At 44.4% G+C, this 17,283-nt stretch overlaps 1 protein-coding gene across 1 annotated transcript in view; it reads left to right on the forward strand.

The window, feature by feature from the left end:
- The window catches only part of THOC2 (THO complex subunit 2), a 282,137-nt gene that overhangs the window by 98,049 nt on the left and 166,805 nt on the right, over window positions 1-17,283 (forward strand). The window contains exons 14-16 of the mRNA XM_082263317.1: window positions 2,260-2,390; window positions 5,481-5,582; window positions 16,862-16,946. Of these exons, the coding sequence (XP_082119443.1) occupies window positions 2,260-2,390; window positions 5,481-5,582; window positions 16,862-16,946 (318 nt within the window). The remainder of the gene's footprint in view (window positions 1-2,259; window positions 2,391-5,480; window positions 5,583-16,861; window positions 16,947-17,283) is intronic.

Genomic DNA, 17,283 nt, shown 5'->3' on the forward strand with positions numbered 1-17,283 from the left:
GCGAGTTTTCAGGGGATTTTATTCAAACCTATTTACTCTTCCCAGGAAGGAAGGCAAGGTCCTTCCAATCTTGGACCTCAAGGCCCTGAACTGCTTTGTGCTGATTCAGAATGGAGTCAATTTGCGCATAGTAGTGGCATCCTTTCATCAAGGGGATTTTCTGGCCTCTATTGATCTCAAGGACGCTTACCTTCATAACCCTAATTAATGCTGGGCACCAGCGTTTTCTTTGTTTTGCCATGAGAGAGGAGCATTATCAATTTGGGGCATTACCCTTTGGTCTCGCCTCAGCTCCTCTGGTGTTGACAAAAGTGTATTGGCCTTGCTTAAGCAGAGGGGGCTCGCAGTACTGGGGTACCTGGACGATCTCCTTCTGCAAGCAGAGTCCCCATCTGTCCTACAGAACAATTTGGACATCACTGTGCGAACTCTGCAAGAGTTTGGCTGGACGCTGAATTTTTTAAAAATCAGCTTTGATTCCATCCAACAGATTGGATTACCTGGGCCTGACTCTGGATTCAGCCCTGGCTCGGGTGTTTCTTCCAGAAACAAAACTGCCGAAGTTGCAGCATGTGATTCGGCTCCTGTTATCCACCCGCCGATCATCTCTCAGGACTTGCTTGCAAGTGCTGGGTTTGATGATCTCCACCTTCGGGGCGGTTCTGTTTACTCAGTTTAATACCAGTCCTCGGCAAAAGGATATTTTAGCCAAATGGAACAAGGATCCTCAGTCCCTGAACAATCTGGTCCTGTTGGGCCGGAGTACGAGGGGATACTTGCTGTGGTGGCTCTATTCCCCGGTGCTCCGGCAGGGAAAGTCCTTTCTTCCCCTGTACTGGACAGTGGTTTCCATGAATGCCGGTCTGTCTGGGTGGGAAGGTGTCTTGGGCACAGAATCGGCCCAGGAAGTTCGGTCTTGGGGAGTCTAGCCTGCCAATCAAAGAAGTGGCCAAAAGAAGTGGCCGGCATTGTATCCATTCAGACACAGAGCTGAGGCCCAGCCTCGCCCCTTCTCTGTCCTGATTTGCTGGCCCACTTTGACAGCAATAGCCAATAGCACTGCCAATAGCACTGCTACTGTGTCTCAGCCATTCTGGAGGGAAAGTCTTGGATGGCCGAGACACTCATGGGGCTAAGTTAAGTATTAGGGGGGGGGGGGGGGCTGCTGCACGCAGAATGCTTTTAATCTTAATACGTAGAATGCATTAGGATAAAAAACCTTATAACTTACAATGCCTTGGAGGTTGCTGATCAATATCCTGAAACTTCAGGTGATTCTGCTGGCTTTCCTACACTGGTCTATCTACCTTTTTGGTCTCCCAATCGGGGGTTTATTCGAACCATGCCATGGCTGTAGTTCACACAACCATTAGGGAGGGATAAGAAGTTGCACTTCTCATAAGGAAGTGGACCTGATCTTGTCCAGCACTTCACATTTCATCCCTTTCCGGCAAGGGAAATTAGCAGAAGGACTTTCTCAGTCGTCAGCTGTTTCTCGTTTTTAGTACCATCAAGGGGCAGGTATCAACCTTGGCTGTTCTATTTTCTGTGACTTATTGAGTGTTTGGCCTCACCCCTCTTGTTCAGCGCTTTGAGACATCCTGAGAAGTCATAAATATCAAGTGCTTTGTGTCCTATGATGTACAATTAAGAAATAAGGATTTTTGGTTGACCATGTCCATTCACCCAAAGGTGGCTGCATAACTCAAGTAGTCATGAAAATCAAGTCTTGGGCTGTATTCCAAGTAAACAAATTTACATGTAAAATATCCTACATTTATGAATATCTACAAATCCGTACTACTCCCAGGCAGTCCTTAACACATTACAATCAAAGTACCTTATCGTTGAAGCTATATCCTTGTATGTAATTTGTGCCAAATTCGTTCGTTCTTTGGGTGCCAGTTCTTTTTAAGGGTTCACTTTTTCTTATTTAATTAATACTGATTGAAATACCTTTAAAACACCCCATTCAACCACTCCTACATGATTGAGTTGTGAGGAGATCTGGGGGAAGAGCTGACTGGAAATAAGGAAATTCATATAGTTACAGGCTGTAGGAGTTCAATCTGTTTTCTGTATAAAGAAATTCAATATACAATTTTCTTTTATAAAATAACACATTTTTATCTTTGCACTTGTAGAAGTACTTGTGCCATCATCCCTTTTTGACTTTCAATGGATTATAATGTTTGTCACGTGATCCAAGGTGCACTGCATTTATTATTCCACTGCTGACAGTTCCTTTTTCCCTTTTAGGACATTTTATTTAGCTGTCTGCTAAGCATTACAGACCAGGTGTTACTTCCATCATTGTCATTATTGGATTCAAATGCATGCATGTCCGAAGAACTCTGGGGAATGATGAAAACTTTTCCATACCTATATAGGTAAGCTTACATGAAGGATTAAAACATCTGCCGGTCTTTATCATTAGCAAAGCTTTTGATATAGAAACCCCACACTGAGAGAAATTTGGAGGCTGCCATTGCTATCCTTATTTGAATGTTTTGAGCCACTTTCCCAGAACAAGCATGTACTGCATAAATTCAGAACTCTTTGTATTTGTTGCAAGCTCTTTGAAGCCATCTTGGTGAAAGCCAAAGAAAACTAACCCTGCAGGAGAAGACCATGGCACTGATATGGAAGACTGCTAACCTGGGGATTGATTGGCTGATGTCCTATATTCAGTGTGTTTTGAGGCTCTTTGTGTGCATTGAAATAGTTTGAAAATTGACACGTTTTTTTTTTACAAGAAGTAAGGGGTCTTCAGTTAATCATTAAGTGAGGGTGTTCATGAGTGAGCAGCTACTACTAGAATGCCTTATTGGAGACTCCAGAATTCTCTGTAATGCCAGCTTTGTGAACAAATTCACTTATTTGTCTGAAAAGAGGTGACCAGAGTCTCAAAAAAATGTATATATACATATGTCTTAACATCAATATAGCTTCTGTTTAAAAAGAGAGTGTTTATTTTTTGAGAACCTGCTGTTCTTGGTCATTGATTGAAAAATGCACTGGTCACTGAAGGAGTCATTGCTATGTTTTAAATGATGAATTCCATCTGCTATATGTATTATTCTCTAAATATGTTCTCTGCTAGTTATGGACTGTTCAACGTTTTTCATTAACATATTAGCCATTCCTTGATAGCTACTCTGGTTATCCATAAACCATCTGGTGTCACTGTGGAATGCCATCTTAAAAGCCAGTAGAACAGGATCAACCCACATGAGGTATGGCAGGAAGATCCTAAAAGAAAACCCTATCTCTGGGGTAAAGGTTCAGCGCATAGCACCCTGCAGTAGTTATTGGAAGGGGTGGTATTTTGTATTTAAACACCCTCAAGAAGTCCTAGCGAGCTAAAAAGGATAAAATCTGATGAGCGGACTATCACAGAGAGATGGGCACTCTATTGCCCATCTCTCTATTGCCTAGTGAAGACTTTTGTCAGAGAATTAGCTCTCAATGGAATGGTGCCATCTGCTGGAAGATGTTGGGGATAATTGCAGAAACCTATGAAAAATGCGGATTGGACAAAGGACTCTTTAGGGGTCTCGAGGGGTGTGGGTGTTTGTTTGAAGATGTCTTTGTATGATAAAATCTGAGTCAAGAAAAAGTATTTAAAAGGGCAGTCTGTCTCTGTAATATATTTAATTCTAATTACATTGTAACTAGTGGTGCACCGAAATTTTCGGCCGAAAATGGGCCAAAGATGCCGATATTAATGATGGCCGCAGCGGGCACAAAAGTCCCACCTCTGACCGGCGGCCCGCCTCCCGGTGATGTTACTACTATGACTATGTGTATGAATGAACTAACACGGTGGCCGGCCGCTAATAGCTATAACTATGTGAGCCCTTCACTTCCCTATCAGGCGGGTATAGCTGTAAAGTAGTGCATGTACAGCTTGTTATAACAGTGTAAATTTGCTGTCCCCTCAAAATTCTCACACAGCCAATAATGTCTAAATCACTGGCAAGAAAAGTGAGTACACCCCTAAGTGAAAATGTCCAAATTGGGCCCAATTAGCCATTTTCCCTTCCCAGTGTCTTTTGGTGTTACTAGGTCTCAGGTGTGAATGGGGAGCAGGTGTGCTATCGCTTTCACTCTCACTCTCTAATACTAGTCACTGGAAGTTCAACATGGCACCTCATGGCAAAGAACTCTCTGAGAATCTAAAAAAAAAAATAAATAAATTGTTGCTCTACATAAAGATGGCCTAGGCGATGAGAAGATTGCCAAGACCCTGAAAGTTAGCTGCAGAACTGTGGCCAAGACCATACAGCGGTTTAACAGGATAGTTTCCACTCAGAACAGGCCTTGTCATGGTCTACTAAAGAAGTTGAGTGCATGTGCTCAGCGTCATATCCAGGGGTTGTTTTTGGGAAATAGATGTATGAGTGCTGCCAGCATTGTTGCAGAGGTTAAAGGGTTGGGAGGTTAGCCTATCAGTGCTCAGACCTTGCGCCGCACACTGCATCAAATTGGTCTGCATGGCTGTCGTCCCAGAAGGAAGCCTCTTCTAAAGATAATGCAGAAGAATGCCCGCAAAAAGTTTTCTGAAGACAAGCAGACTAAGGACATGTATTACTGGAACCATGTCCTGTGGTCTGATGAGACCAAGACAAACCTATTTTGTTCAGATGTTGTCAAGCGTGTGTGGCGGCAACCAGGTGTGTCTTGCCTACAGTCAAGCATGGTGTTGGGAATGTCATGGTCTGGAGCTGCATGAATGCTGCCGGCACTGGGGAGCTACAGTTCATTGAGGGAACTATGAATGTCAACATGTACTGTGACCTACTGAAGCAGAGCATGACCCCCCTCCCTTTGGAGACTGGGCCACAGGGCAGTAATCCAACATAACCCCAAACACACCTCCAAGGTGACCACTGCTAAAGAAGCTGAGGGTAAAGGTGATGGACTGGCCAAGCTTGAATCCAGATCTAAACCCTATTAAGCATCTGTAGGACATCCTCAAACGGAAGGTGGAGGAGCACAAGTTCTCTAACATCCACCAGCGCTATGATGTCCTCATGGAGGAGTGGAAGAGGACTCCAGTGGCAACCTGTGAAGCTCTGGTGAACTCTATGCCCAAGAGGGTTAAGGCAGTGCTGAAAAATAATGGTGGCCACACAAAATATTGACACTTTGGGCCCAATTTGGACATTTTCACTTAGGGGGTGTACTCACTTTTGTTGCCAGGGGTTTAGACGTTAATGGCCGTGTGTGAGTTTTGAGGGGACTGCAAATTTACACTGGTATACAAGCTGTACTACTTTACATTGTAGCAACGTGTAATTTCTTCTGTGTAGTCACATGAAAAGATGTAATAAAATATGTACAAAAATGTGAGGGGTGTACTCACTCTTGTGAGATACTGTAGTTTATGGAGGACATTTCTACACCATCATAGATCTATCTTCAATTTTCCAAAATTTTGCCTGGTCTTTCATATTTATCATTGCTTTTTAATTTAGGTATCGTCTGTATGGACAATGGAAGAATGAAACGTACAACAGTCACCCATTACTTGTCAGAGTTAAAGCACAAACAATTGAAAGGGCCAAATATATTATGAAGTAAGTATAAAGTTTCAGTCGGTTTTAAAAGTGTTTTTATTTTCAGCTGAATAGCTAATTTGTAGTGTAGTGTGCCAAACTGTGAACCTGTGCTTTTTGTTCTGAAACTCAAAGGAGGCATCTGCTCTGTTGGATCTTAAAGCTCTGAATGTCTTTTCTAAAATTCTACATAGGATCCATCATGTCTGTCATTGTATACCTTCCAGGGAGACTCTGCCTTCTGTGGACATTTAGGTTGAGTACCTGCAGGTCTCCATTTTTCCATCAAATTAATGTTCTCTTTATTTGGAGCCCCACCCTTCAGCCTGTCATTTGCTCTTTGGATGTTCACTAAGCTGCTGCCCCTAGTGTTAGCTCTGTTGCACTTTCATGGTATCTTCATTATGAGATACTCAGACAGCCACCCAACCACTTGTTCAGGGAATAGTCAGGACAGGCTTTTATCTTAGTTCAGCGGCAGTTCAAGTGGATTGGATTTATCATTTTGGTGTGTCGGGGGGGTCTAGTCCTGGACAGAGATCACTCCAGAGTGTTTTTCACTGGAGAAACATCAGACTCTTCCATTTTTGGATTTAAGTTTTCCAGTCAATGAGTCGTCTTTGCATGAGTCTTTATTCTGCAGGTAGCCTCTTTATAGGAAGTCATATTTGTCCGGCTTCACCCCGAACCTGTACGATACATCAATATGTCGTCGTGGGAGAAGTCAGTTAGGTCCCTGGACAGACAAATGAATTTGACACCAAGGACTAAGTGGTCTCTAGTTTAGTGACTCAAGAATCTGAAGCCGACTGAATCTGTTTTTGTTTTTTTCCTTTGAGCATCCTCACTGCTAATACCAGCCTGTCGGGGTGGGGAGAAATCCCCAGCACACGGTCATGCAGCAGAGTTGGTCATTGGAGGATTATTGCCTACTGATCCGCACCCTGGAACATTTTTGATTTTGTCTATCCCAGCAGCAGTGCATTATTCTATTGGAATGCCATTTGATGAAGGTTAGGTGTACAACGCCACAGCAGTGGCCTACATAAACCACAATAGAGGAACTAGAAATTTTGCTGCGGAACGAGTGACAATAGTTGCATAACTTCCCATTCCAACCCTCTCTGCTGTGTCATGCCAGGCATAGACAATTGGCATACAGACATCCTCTGCTGTCAACGCTTACACTTGGGCCAGTGGTGCCTACAGTCATATTTTTCAAGACTTGTGTCGTAGGTCAGGGATTCCAAACATGGACTGCGTGGCCTTTTGACAACAACTGGAGAGATTTGTCTGGGATCCTCTCCTGGAAGCAGTGGATGCTCTGGTGAATCTGTGGGACAAGTACCCCCTGATTGATCTATGCCTTTTCTCCCCGAAACCTCTTCTTTGTCTGTTTGGCAGGATCTAGGTGGAGGGCATTCAAGTAGTCCACATTATCTGGACAGTCTTCCCCCTGGAAGGCTGCTTTGTGGGCTCTGCCAGATTGTAAAGATGTTCGTAAACATTTTCGTTCTTAGGGAGAGATGGCCATATCTCAATCTGTGACTCCTTTGATGCTAAAAAATTAGGAAGGCTATTTCGGGCAAGGCCAGACAAGACAAATACTTCACTTAGTTTAGTGTGAGTATTGGGTCTTCCAACCCAGTAGTTTTACTGTGGAATGAATCCTTTCCTTGTAGCGCCATCTGGATAAGCATTTGGCTATCGGAGCCATTAAATTTTGCATTTCTGCCTTTTCTATTTTCTGTCCAAAACTGTGTGCCTCTCTCCTTGATTAGTACCTTTTGTACAAGGATACTCCTATTTAGCTCCCCCTGTCCACTTTCAAGTGACTCTTGGATCTGAATATGGTTATCTTTGTGTTTTCAGAATCCACTATTTAAACCCATTAGAAACCTTTTTCTCTCTACCCTCACTGACATGGCTGTATTCCTTGTAGCCAACACCTTTGCGAGGTGAGTGTTTAAACTGGCAGTTGGTAGTGCTTCGGAACAAGACAAGGTTGAGGCCTAAGACTTCTTTTTCCTTTTAGACCTCATGCACACTGGATGTTTTTACAGCTGCTATTTTTGGCATCATTTTATTTTTGCAGCCAATAAACTCCCCAACATGTAATTCTCTGTGTCTACGTTCACAGCGTTTTTTGGCATGGGCATTTTCTGGCTGGAAAAAATCCCCCAGGACTTGTGGGTTTTTGAAAGGAGCTTTTGAGCCGTAAAATGCTGTAACTATGATAAACGCCGATTAGCCATGTTTTTCAGCGTTTAGGCTTTTATCAGAGTTTTTGAGCCATAAGCTTTTGTGGGAGTATAGTTTTGCTAAAAAAAAAAAAAAAAAAAAAAAAAAACGCTACTGCAAAAATGCTGCAAAACTCATTATACAGCTAATGTCCAGTGTGCACGAGGGCTAAGAATGTTTGTTTCTCTTTTCAACTCAACTGTGACATTATTCTTCTTTCCTGTCTGGCTCCAAAAAACTACTAGGAAATTTCCCTTTATTGTCCAGTAGTGGTCTGGGTTGTGAGTTTTTAGATTTCATTCACTTGTTTCTAAAGTAGATTTTTTGTTATCCAGGGTGATGGTGCCCTTGGTTTGTTTTCCACCACCTCCAGGTGGCTAAGGTAGACAATCATCCAAACCTATGGTCTCAAAGACTGGAGTCCACCCTTTCCTTTCAAGGCATACCTTACTAGTAGGGGTGCACTGAAATTTTGGCTGCCGAAAATTATTCTTCTTAACCATTGGGTAATACTGCCCTCTACTGGAGGTAGGACACTAGGCTGGAAAAAGCTTTACTACACCTATGGGCAGTTCCAGGGGGTGTATACACCCACTCTCAGCTATAGACACTTTGTTTTTTTTTTTTTCTGCCTAGTCAGGCATAAGGACCTAGTTATTTGCTAGTTACTTGCTGGGATCTCTGGTCATGGCAATTTTTTTCTTTTAAATGGCATTTTTTCCCTCCCTTTTTTTATTTTGTTCCTGTGTGATCTACAATCAAGTGTTGGACTGGGTGACAAACTGGATTATCTAGATTCTTATGGTCCCTCCAGTCCAACCAGCGAGCGAATGCAGACCGCAGCTCCACACTAGGTTGGCCACGACATACAGTCAGGTTCATAAACATTGGGACATCGACACAATTCTAATCTTTTTGGCTCTATACACCCCCACAATGGATTTGAAATGAAACAAACAAGATGTGCTTTAACTGCAGACTTTCAGCTTTAATTTTAGGGTATTTACATCCAAATCATGTGAACGGTGTAGGAATTACAACAGTTTGTATATGTGCCTCCCACTTTTTAAGGGTCCAAAAGTAATGGGACAGATTAACAATCATAAATCAAACTTTCACTTTTTAATACTTGGTTGCAAATCCATTGCAGTCAATTACAGCCTGAAGTCTGGAACGCATAGACATCACCAGACTCTGGGTTTCATCCCTGGTGATGCTCTGCCAGGCCTCTACTGCAACTGTCTTCAGTTCCTGCTTGTTCTTGGGGCATTTTCCCTTCAGTTTTGTCTTCATCAAGTGAAATGCATGCTCAATCTGATTCAGGTCAAGTGATTGACTTGGCCATTGCATAACATTCCACTTCTTTCCCTTAAAAAACTCTTTGGTTGCTTTCGCAGTATGCTTCGGGTCATTGTCCATCTGCACTGTGAAGCGCCGTCCAATGAGTTCTGAAGCATTTGGCTGAATATGAGCAGATAATATTGCCCGAACACTTCAGAATTCATCCTGCTGCTTTTGTCAGCAGTCACATCATCCATAAATTCAAGAGAACCAGCTCCATTGGCAGCCATACATGCCCATGCCATGACACTACCACCACCATGCTTCACTGATGATGTGGTATGCTTTGGATCATGAGCAGTTCCTTTCTTTCTCCATACTCTTCTTTTTCCATCACTCGGGTACAAGTTGATCTTGGTCTCATCTGTCCATAGAATGATGTTCCAGAACTGTGAAGCTTTTTTAGATGTTGTTTCGCAAACTCTAATCTGGCCTTCCTGTTTTTGACACACACCTTTTGCATCAGTGGTTAGGGTTCATCCTTTCCCTGTCAAAGAGCACTCTAATAGAGCACTTAGTGTCTCCTGGGCTTTCCATCATCAAGCGTCACTGAGGTAGGTTTGCAAGGCGGCCACCTAGTCGTTGGTGCACACTTTTACAAAAGTTTTGTGTGTGTGCAAGATGATGCAAGTGGATGTGTTGCCATCTGTGTATGCTTCTTTTGGCCGCAAGGTTTTGCAGGCTGCTGTTGAGAGGACCTGGTCCTCTTTGAGGGTGTATTGTTGTTTTTTTTTTTTTTTTTTTTTTCTTTCAGGTGAGCAGCTCCAGTTTATAGTTGAGCTCCCTGTTACATGGTTGGCTACGGTTAGCCTTGAAAATGTATTTATAGTTAGCCTTGGGTATGCGTTTTTCCCACCCCTCATGTTTAACATTGCTTTGGGACATCCCAATGGTTAAGAAGAATCAGGGGCTGTATCCGTCAATGAACGATAGTGAATATAGGGTTTTTGTTTTACCGTAAAAAAAATATTTCTCTGTTGTTCATTGACGGACACAGCACCCACCCCTCTGTGAAGTTGGCTCTCTTCTGACACTGCTTGTAACAAAACTATGAGTGCCTATAGCTGAGAGTGGGTGTATATCCCCTGGGACTGCCGATAGGTGTTGTCAAGCTTTTTCCTGCCTAGTGTCCTACTCATGTAGGGGGCAGTAATAACCCAATGGTTAAGAAGAATCGGGAGCTGTGTCAGTCGATGAACATCAGAGAAATTGATTTTACAGTCAAAATCCCACTATTCCTTATTTGAGCTGAATGGTTGTTGGTTTAGTTCATACACAGAATAAAATGGTTGAAAGTGGGGTAAAAACTCCCTAACAGAGTCCCATAGAAACCTCACATGGGTTCCAAGCCTTCACTCTGTTCAAAATAAAATTCATCTGATTTGTACTGTCCTTTTTTTACTTTTTTTCTTGAAGCACAAAGGAAGTGAAATGGGGTATAATTTTTGCAAAGCAAATGTAATATGTGAACAGGACTGTAAGCTTCACATTTTATTTAGTGACCGGTGCTTTGATTTGCATTCAGAGTGTTATAAAAAAAAAGCGTGTCAAATGCCACATTTTGAAGTAAGTGTAAGAAAGGCCCTAAAAGCGCCTTGTGTTAGCAGCACATTTGGGAGCTGAATCACTGATCTCACAGAGCACAATGTTTTGGGTCCCCAGCAGTCCCGATACTGCTCCTGCTCAGTGCTTCAAATTAGCAACAGTGCTCAGGGAGCAAGAGTCTTGCTGATTGGAGCACTGTGCAGGGGGGAATTGTCAGGTTACTGGAGATCTGAACCTCTGTGTGAGAATAGGGGTCTGGCTCTCCAGTGTGCTGCTGACACAGGCAACTTTTATAGTTCAGAACACATACTTAAAAATAAAAAATTAAAAGTATTTACTACCTTTTTCTACCAGGCTGGGGTCTGGGGCCTCAAGCTTTGATTATACAATTCTCAGTGTGTATGTATATATATATATGTGTATGTGTATGTGTGTGTGTGTGTGTGTGTGTGTGTATATATATATATATATATATATATATATATATATATATATATATATATAATGTATGTGTGTGTGTTATTTTAAAGAATCGTACCCTTAATGAAGTGTCCTTTTAAAGCATTTTGTAATTTCACTGTTTTAAAGATTTTATGTATGGAAGATGAATTTACTTTAGTAGACCCCTAACCAGACATTCATATAGTCAGATTTATTCAGTAAGGAAAAAATACAATGCTCAATGACCCATTACAGTCTTTCACAGCTCGTATTTCTGTGAACTGACCTCCTGTAAACCTGTCACAATCCTCAACATGCAAAAAATGAATGAATACGTAAATTCTTCATATTACCTTTGGCAAAAAACGTGACGTTTTCACTATCGGGGAGTATAGGAAGCTGAAATGTTTTCACCTGCTTCATGTTCTAGAACAATCAAGTACAGCTATATAATATTATGTTTTCTAGCTTTGTGGTCTTCCTCCTAGTAGCCTCTCTTTCCGTATAGGCTGCTTGGCCAGCTCTGAGTAATGTGCTAAGTGGCAATTTTCCTGAATGTTTTCAGCGTTGCTCCTTAAACCTGCATTAACCTAGTTTGGAACATAAAATTGCATTACTTACACCTTATGGGCATTTGTGTTAACTTGGGCTTTGTGTTGTCGCACAGAACTACTTAACGGGGGCCTGTGTTCTTATGCTGGTTACAACACTGACCCTAGAACATTGAGAGGACCTCTCCCTCAGGGACAATAAAAACCTGACAGATTGCAGCCCCCCCCCCCCCCCACTATTTTTCTAAAATTCACAGTACTAGTTTTATACTTAAAAATCTTTATCTATACAGAGGTGATTTAGTAGACAGCTATTTGACCAATTTTACATTTTTTGGAAGTCATTTGAAACATTGCATCTGTTGATAAATGTATATGCTGCTGCAGTACTGTTATCACTGAGGCAGAAATTGTCCCCTTATAAGAGAGTTATAGACTTGAGACTACATCAGCTGAAAACGCTTTTAAAGGCTGCACTAAAAAATGTAATGGCTTCTATGGTACACTGGTATGAACCAATTATTTTCTCTCTTCATGAGATCTTTAGCTCCTTCATTAAGCACCAGTCTCATTAGAACAGTCTTAGTAGTTAGAGTAAAGTGCTAATTTTCAAACTCTAGTACATTTTAGAGGCAATTGACAAAAAATATTTTTATTACCTGAAAATGTTAAGTGAAGATTTTGCTGTTATGACAAGCTTTTCCTTAGCTGTGTTTTGTATGATCTATGAATGGAATAAGCCGTGGAAAGCAACAGTTATGATTTTCATTCTATACAATTTTCATTTTACAGAATAACTTTTTTTTTTTTTTCTCTTTTGTTCATTGACACACAGCTCCTGATCTTCATAGCCATTGGGTTATACTGCCCCCTAAAGGATTAGGACACTAGGCAGAAAGAATCTGGCTATGCCTATGGGCAATCCCAGGGGGTATACTCCCTCTCCCTGGTATAGGTACCCGCCTAGTCAGGAGTAAGGACCTAGTTCCTTGCTGGGATCTCTGGTCCTGGCAAACTTTTTTTTTTTTTTAGATATAATTTTTTTTCTCCTGTGAGATCTACAATAAACTGCCGGACTGGGCGACGGGCTGGATAATTTAAATCCAGTGATCACCCCAGTCTGCCCAGCGAGCATGGGCAGACCTCGGCTCCGTGCAAGGTCGGCCGCAACATAGCCCCACTGGACAGGGCGCTGGCCTGCAAGTTAAATGCATTGCGAGGGAGCATACGATCAGGTCTCAGCCTGAGTCGTAGTGTACCTCCTGGCCGACAGCCCCCCCCCCCCCCCCCCATTTCGATGGCAAGGGGTTCTGTCTGGAGTAGTGTCTGCCTGGTTCCTGGTGTAGTAAGTAGCTGTTACCCCCCCCCCCCCCCCGGAGGGTATTGGGGTGGACGTGGACCCTCCTTGGGAGGATCGGACCCCCGGGTTCCCCTTCTTCCTTTCAGGCACCCCCCTTTTTCATGTCCCCCATCATTACCCCTCCCCCCCCCCACTTATGCTGGGGCTGTGTGGGTTTTCTGGTCCTCCACCTGAGGTGAGGGCAGGGCGTTGTGCTGGCAATGGGGGCGGGGATTTTACACCACTGGCGACTGGACGATCCGCTGCGCAGGGGGGTTTGTACCTGGTGGGGGCTCCTGCCAGGGCCCCCCGTCCTGCCCGGGTCTGTCCTTGAGGCCTAGGGGATCCCTCCTGAGTCCCTGGGAGCCTAGTGGTGCTGCCATTTTGCTGTAGCCTGTTTATTCCGTTGCACCGCGGCCATGTTTGGGTACTCCCACCGCCATTTCGCAGTGGTTAGCCATTTAAAATAGCGGCGGCCATGACAGTGAACCCCTGTGGGCAGCGATATTTGGCGGTGGGTGCCCCTCCTCATCCCCTGGTGCTGACTCCTGGGTCTTTTCACTTCCTGATTGCCGCACGTGGAGTGCAGATTATCCTGGTGGCTGCAGGTGCCTGTTTCTGCTGGGTGGTGAGTCTGGTAGAGTTCTCTGCTGAGGATCGCTTAGTGCTTGTGCGGTGGGGGTTGCCCCTTTGCAGTGTTTTACACTTTTTATGGGGTCCCCCTGAAGACTCATGGAGTCTTTGGAGCACATCTCCCCACCTGACCACCCTCTCTGAGGCTGTGGGCCCTCGGGTCCCGACCATCTACTGATGCGCTGACGGCGGTCCTGGAGTGCTTTGTGTCCTGGGTAGAGGTGGTTTACGAGTGACGGGCTAGCAAAGAGCATCCCCTGCCTTCCCCGGTCTCGTCTGTCTCATCAGATCCTAAATCGGATTCAGCTAAATGGGATAGGCATAAGGCTATCCTTCATACAAGATAGGGCCAGGGACTATTCATAGGATTCAGATATATTGGGCAGACTAGATGGGCCAAATGGTTCTTATCTGCCGACACATTCTATGTTTCTATGTTTCTACCACGGATGTGGGTCGCCCTGCTGGGTCTGCGACCACGTGCCCGGTATCCTCAGATAGTGAGGATGATTCTTCTCACATCTGCAACCTTGCACGAAAAGGCGATGGTGGAAGCATTGATTGTATCTGTGCATGAGACCTTGAAGACAGAGGACGCAGCTGCAACGGAGGCGCATGTTCCGTTTGGCACTCACAAGCCATCCAGAGCGGCGAAGGTATTTCCTTTCCCCGCCTATTTTGACAGAATTGTAGTGGGGATGACCAAAGTGTTCCCCTTGGGGTTCCCAATCGATTTACTAAGCGTTACCCCTTATGAGGAGTCCCTTATTAGGAAGTGGACTGTTCCACTGGTGGGGGACTCTCCGGTTTCCAGATTGAACAAAGCAACCATGATTCCAGTTGAAGAGTCCCTGGCCTTTAGGGATCTGGCTGACAGGAAGGCGGAGACTGTGGCCCGCAATATGTACACTCTGGCTTTTTTGGCACTGAGGCCTGTGTTCAACATTGTCCTGGTGTTGCAGTGGGCTAAGCTTTTACGCAGTGACCTGGAGGGAAAACAGCTGCTCCCTGCTTTTGCTGAGCTGGTGGACAAGCTGGTCCAGGGGCTGCAGTTTATCTTTGATGCTTCTTTAAATGCAGCTCCTCTAGTGGCTCGACTCCCTGTTTTGGCAGTGGTCTTTCGGCGTGTCTTTTGGCTTAAATACTGGTCTGCAGATCTCCTCCTTTTCAAGAGTATCGCCTGTTTGGGGCTACCCTGGATGACATTACAGGTCTCAAAGGGGGATTTCTTCCGCAGGCTACTAAGAGCAAGGAACCTTAATGTAGACGTGGGCCCTCCTTCTCTGCTCATACGTTTTTTTCGTCCCTCAGGGTCAACTGACAAAGGTTCAAAACCTTTGAGGGCCTCTTCTGGAGGACTCAAACGAACCTGGTCTGGCAAGCCAATAGCGGGCTTTTCCAGACCCATGGACAAGGCTCCTTCAGCATGAAGATGCACCCTCTCCCATATCGTATGGTACTAGGCTACTTGGGCAACCTTATTTTGCGAGCGGAGTCCCCTACTGCTCTGGTGGAAAACCTAGAAATCACTATAGGAACTCTGAAGGAGTTTGGCTGGTTTCTGAATTTTCAGAAGTCTTCTCTGGTTTTGTCCACAAAGCTAGACTATCTAGGTCTAACTTTGGACTCGGCCTTAGCAAGAGTGTTCCTTTCTCTGGACAAACTCCAGGCATTGCAGGCTGCAATTCATCTATCTCCGGACTTGCATGAGGGTGCTGACCCTGATGGTGTCTACCTTCGAGGCGGTTCCGTTTGCACAGTTCCATACGAGGTCCCTGCGAAGGGAAATTCTGCTCAAATTGGACAAGAATCCGCAGTCTCTAGACAGTCAGATCCGGCTCAGCTGGGGATCGAAGGAGTCCTTGATATGGTGGCTTTGTGCTTCAGCTGGGCAAATCCTTCTTCCCCTTGTATTGGACAGTGGTCTCCATGGATGTCAGCCTGTTCGGCTTGGGAGTTGTCCTCGGCAAAAATTCTGCTCAGGGTATCTGGAGTCCAGACTGCCGATCAATGTCTTGGAACTCCAAGCGATCAGACTATGCCTGGACCATTGGACAGATCGTCTTCAGGGATGTCCAATGTGTATTCAATTGGCTATGCCACGGCTGTGGTTTATGTCAATTACTAAGGGGGCACAAAAGTGTCCTGGCGGCTCATGAGGTAGCCCGCATTCTAAGGCGGGTAGAAAGGTTTGTTCCAGCCCTTTCTGGGGTTTACTTTGCCCGGGGTGGAAAACTGGCAGGCCGATTACCTCAGTCGGCAGGCGTTGGACCAAGGGGAGTGGTCCCTTCATCCGGATGGGTTTCATCAGTTGGGTCTCTGATGGGGCATCCCCGAGGTGGATCTGTTGGTGTCTTGGCTCAACAGAAAGGTGCAAAGGTTTGTGACTCGGTCAGGGGATCCTCTGCCAGACGCCACAGATGCGCTGGTGGCCCTGTAGGGCCATTATCGTCTGATTTACAATTTCCCTCCTCTCAAGCTTCTGCCAAGACTTTTATTCGGGATCAAGGCAGAAGGGATTCTGGTCATCTTGGTGGCTCCGGTCTGGGCTTTGTACGCCAATCTGGTGCGGCTGGTCACCAACGTTCTTTGGAAGCTTCCTCTCGGGAAGAATCTGCTGTCCCAAGGACCCATCTTCCATCTTGCTTTAGTCACTGGCTTTGACGGCTTGGTTTTTGAACTCCAGGTGCTGATAGAGGTTTATCTAAGTCGGTGATTCCAACACTGTTAAAAGCTAGGAAATCTACTTGTAGGGCGATCTATCATTGCACGTGGAAGACATACATCGTGTGCCCCTTCTTGGTGACTCGGATTTTGACATTCCTTCAACGGGGGGTTAACAGAAATTGGCCTTCAGTATCAAGGGCCAATGTGTCGGTCGTCTTCTTAGCTACAGAATCTTTTAGGAACCCAGACTCGCTATTTGTGCAGGGAGAGGGAGTATACCCCCTGGGACTGCCCATAGGCATAGCCAGATTCTTTTTCTGCTTAGTGTCCTACTCCTGTAGGGGGCAGTATAACCAAATGGTTATGGAGATCAGAAGCTGTGTCCGTCAAACATCTGAGAAAAGAATTTTAGGGTAAGTCAAAAATCTCATTTTATAGTAGATCTGTTTTTATGGCTGTTTTAAGCTGTTAATAGTGCTTTTAAAACCTTTTACTAAACAGGTTTTTTTTTTTTTTTCTTTCTTTCTTCCCCCTGCATACAGACGGTTAACAAAAGAAAGTGTGAAGCCATCGGGACGGCAAATAGGAAAACTAAGCCATAGCAATCCAACAATTTTGTTTGACTACGTATGTTACTAAGTCACCAGTTGCTAAATTAGAGCTTGTTCTCAACTTTTATTGTTGTAGCCTGTTTGTCTTTTTCGCATGCGCGCGCAGGCACACGCGCAGACACACACACAGACACGCGTACATCAACTTTTAGCTCTTTAAAACATTTAGTATTAAATGCTTTGTCTGGTGACAGTGTCCAAAGTAAAGCGTTTTTTTGTTGGCAACAGTTATTTTGTTTTAGAAAGTAAAAGAAGGAATATACAGTAAAATTACTGTCCTTAACCCCTTACCACTGCTGTCACCTGGCTCTTGAGAAGAATGTAAATGCTGTGAGGCAGGCAATCTGATCATG

Source organism: Pelophylax lessonae, assembly GCF_965119305.1.
Source record: "Pelophylax lessonae genome assembly, chromosome: 7".
NCBI classification, from domain to species: Eukaryota; Metazoa; Chordata; class Amphibia; order Anura; family Ranidae; genus Pelophylax; species Pelophylax lessonae.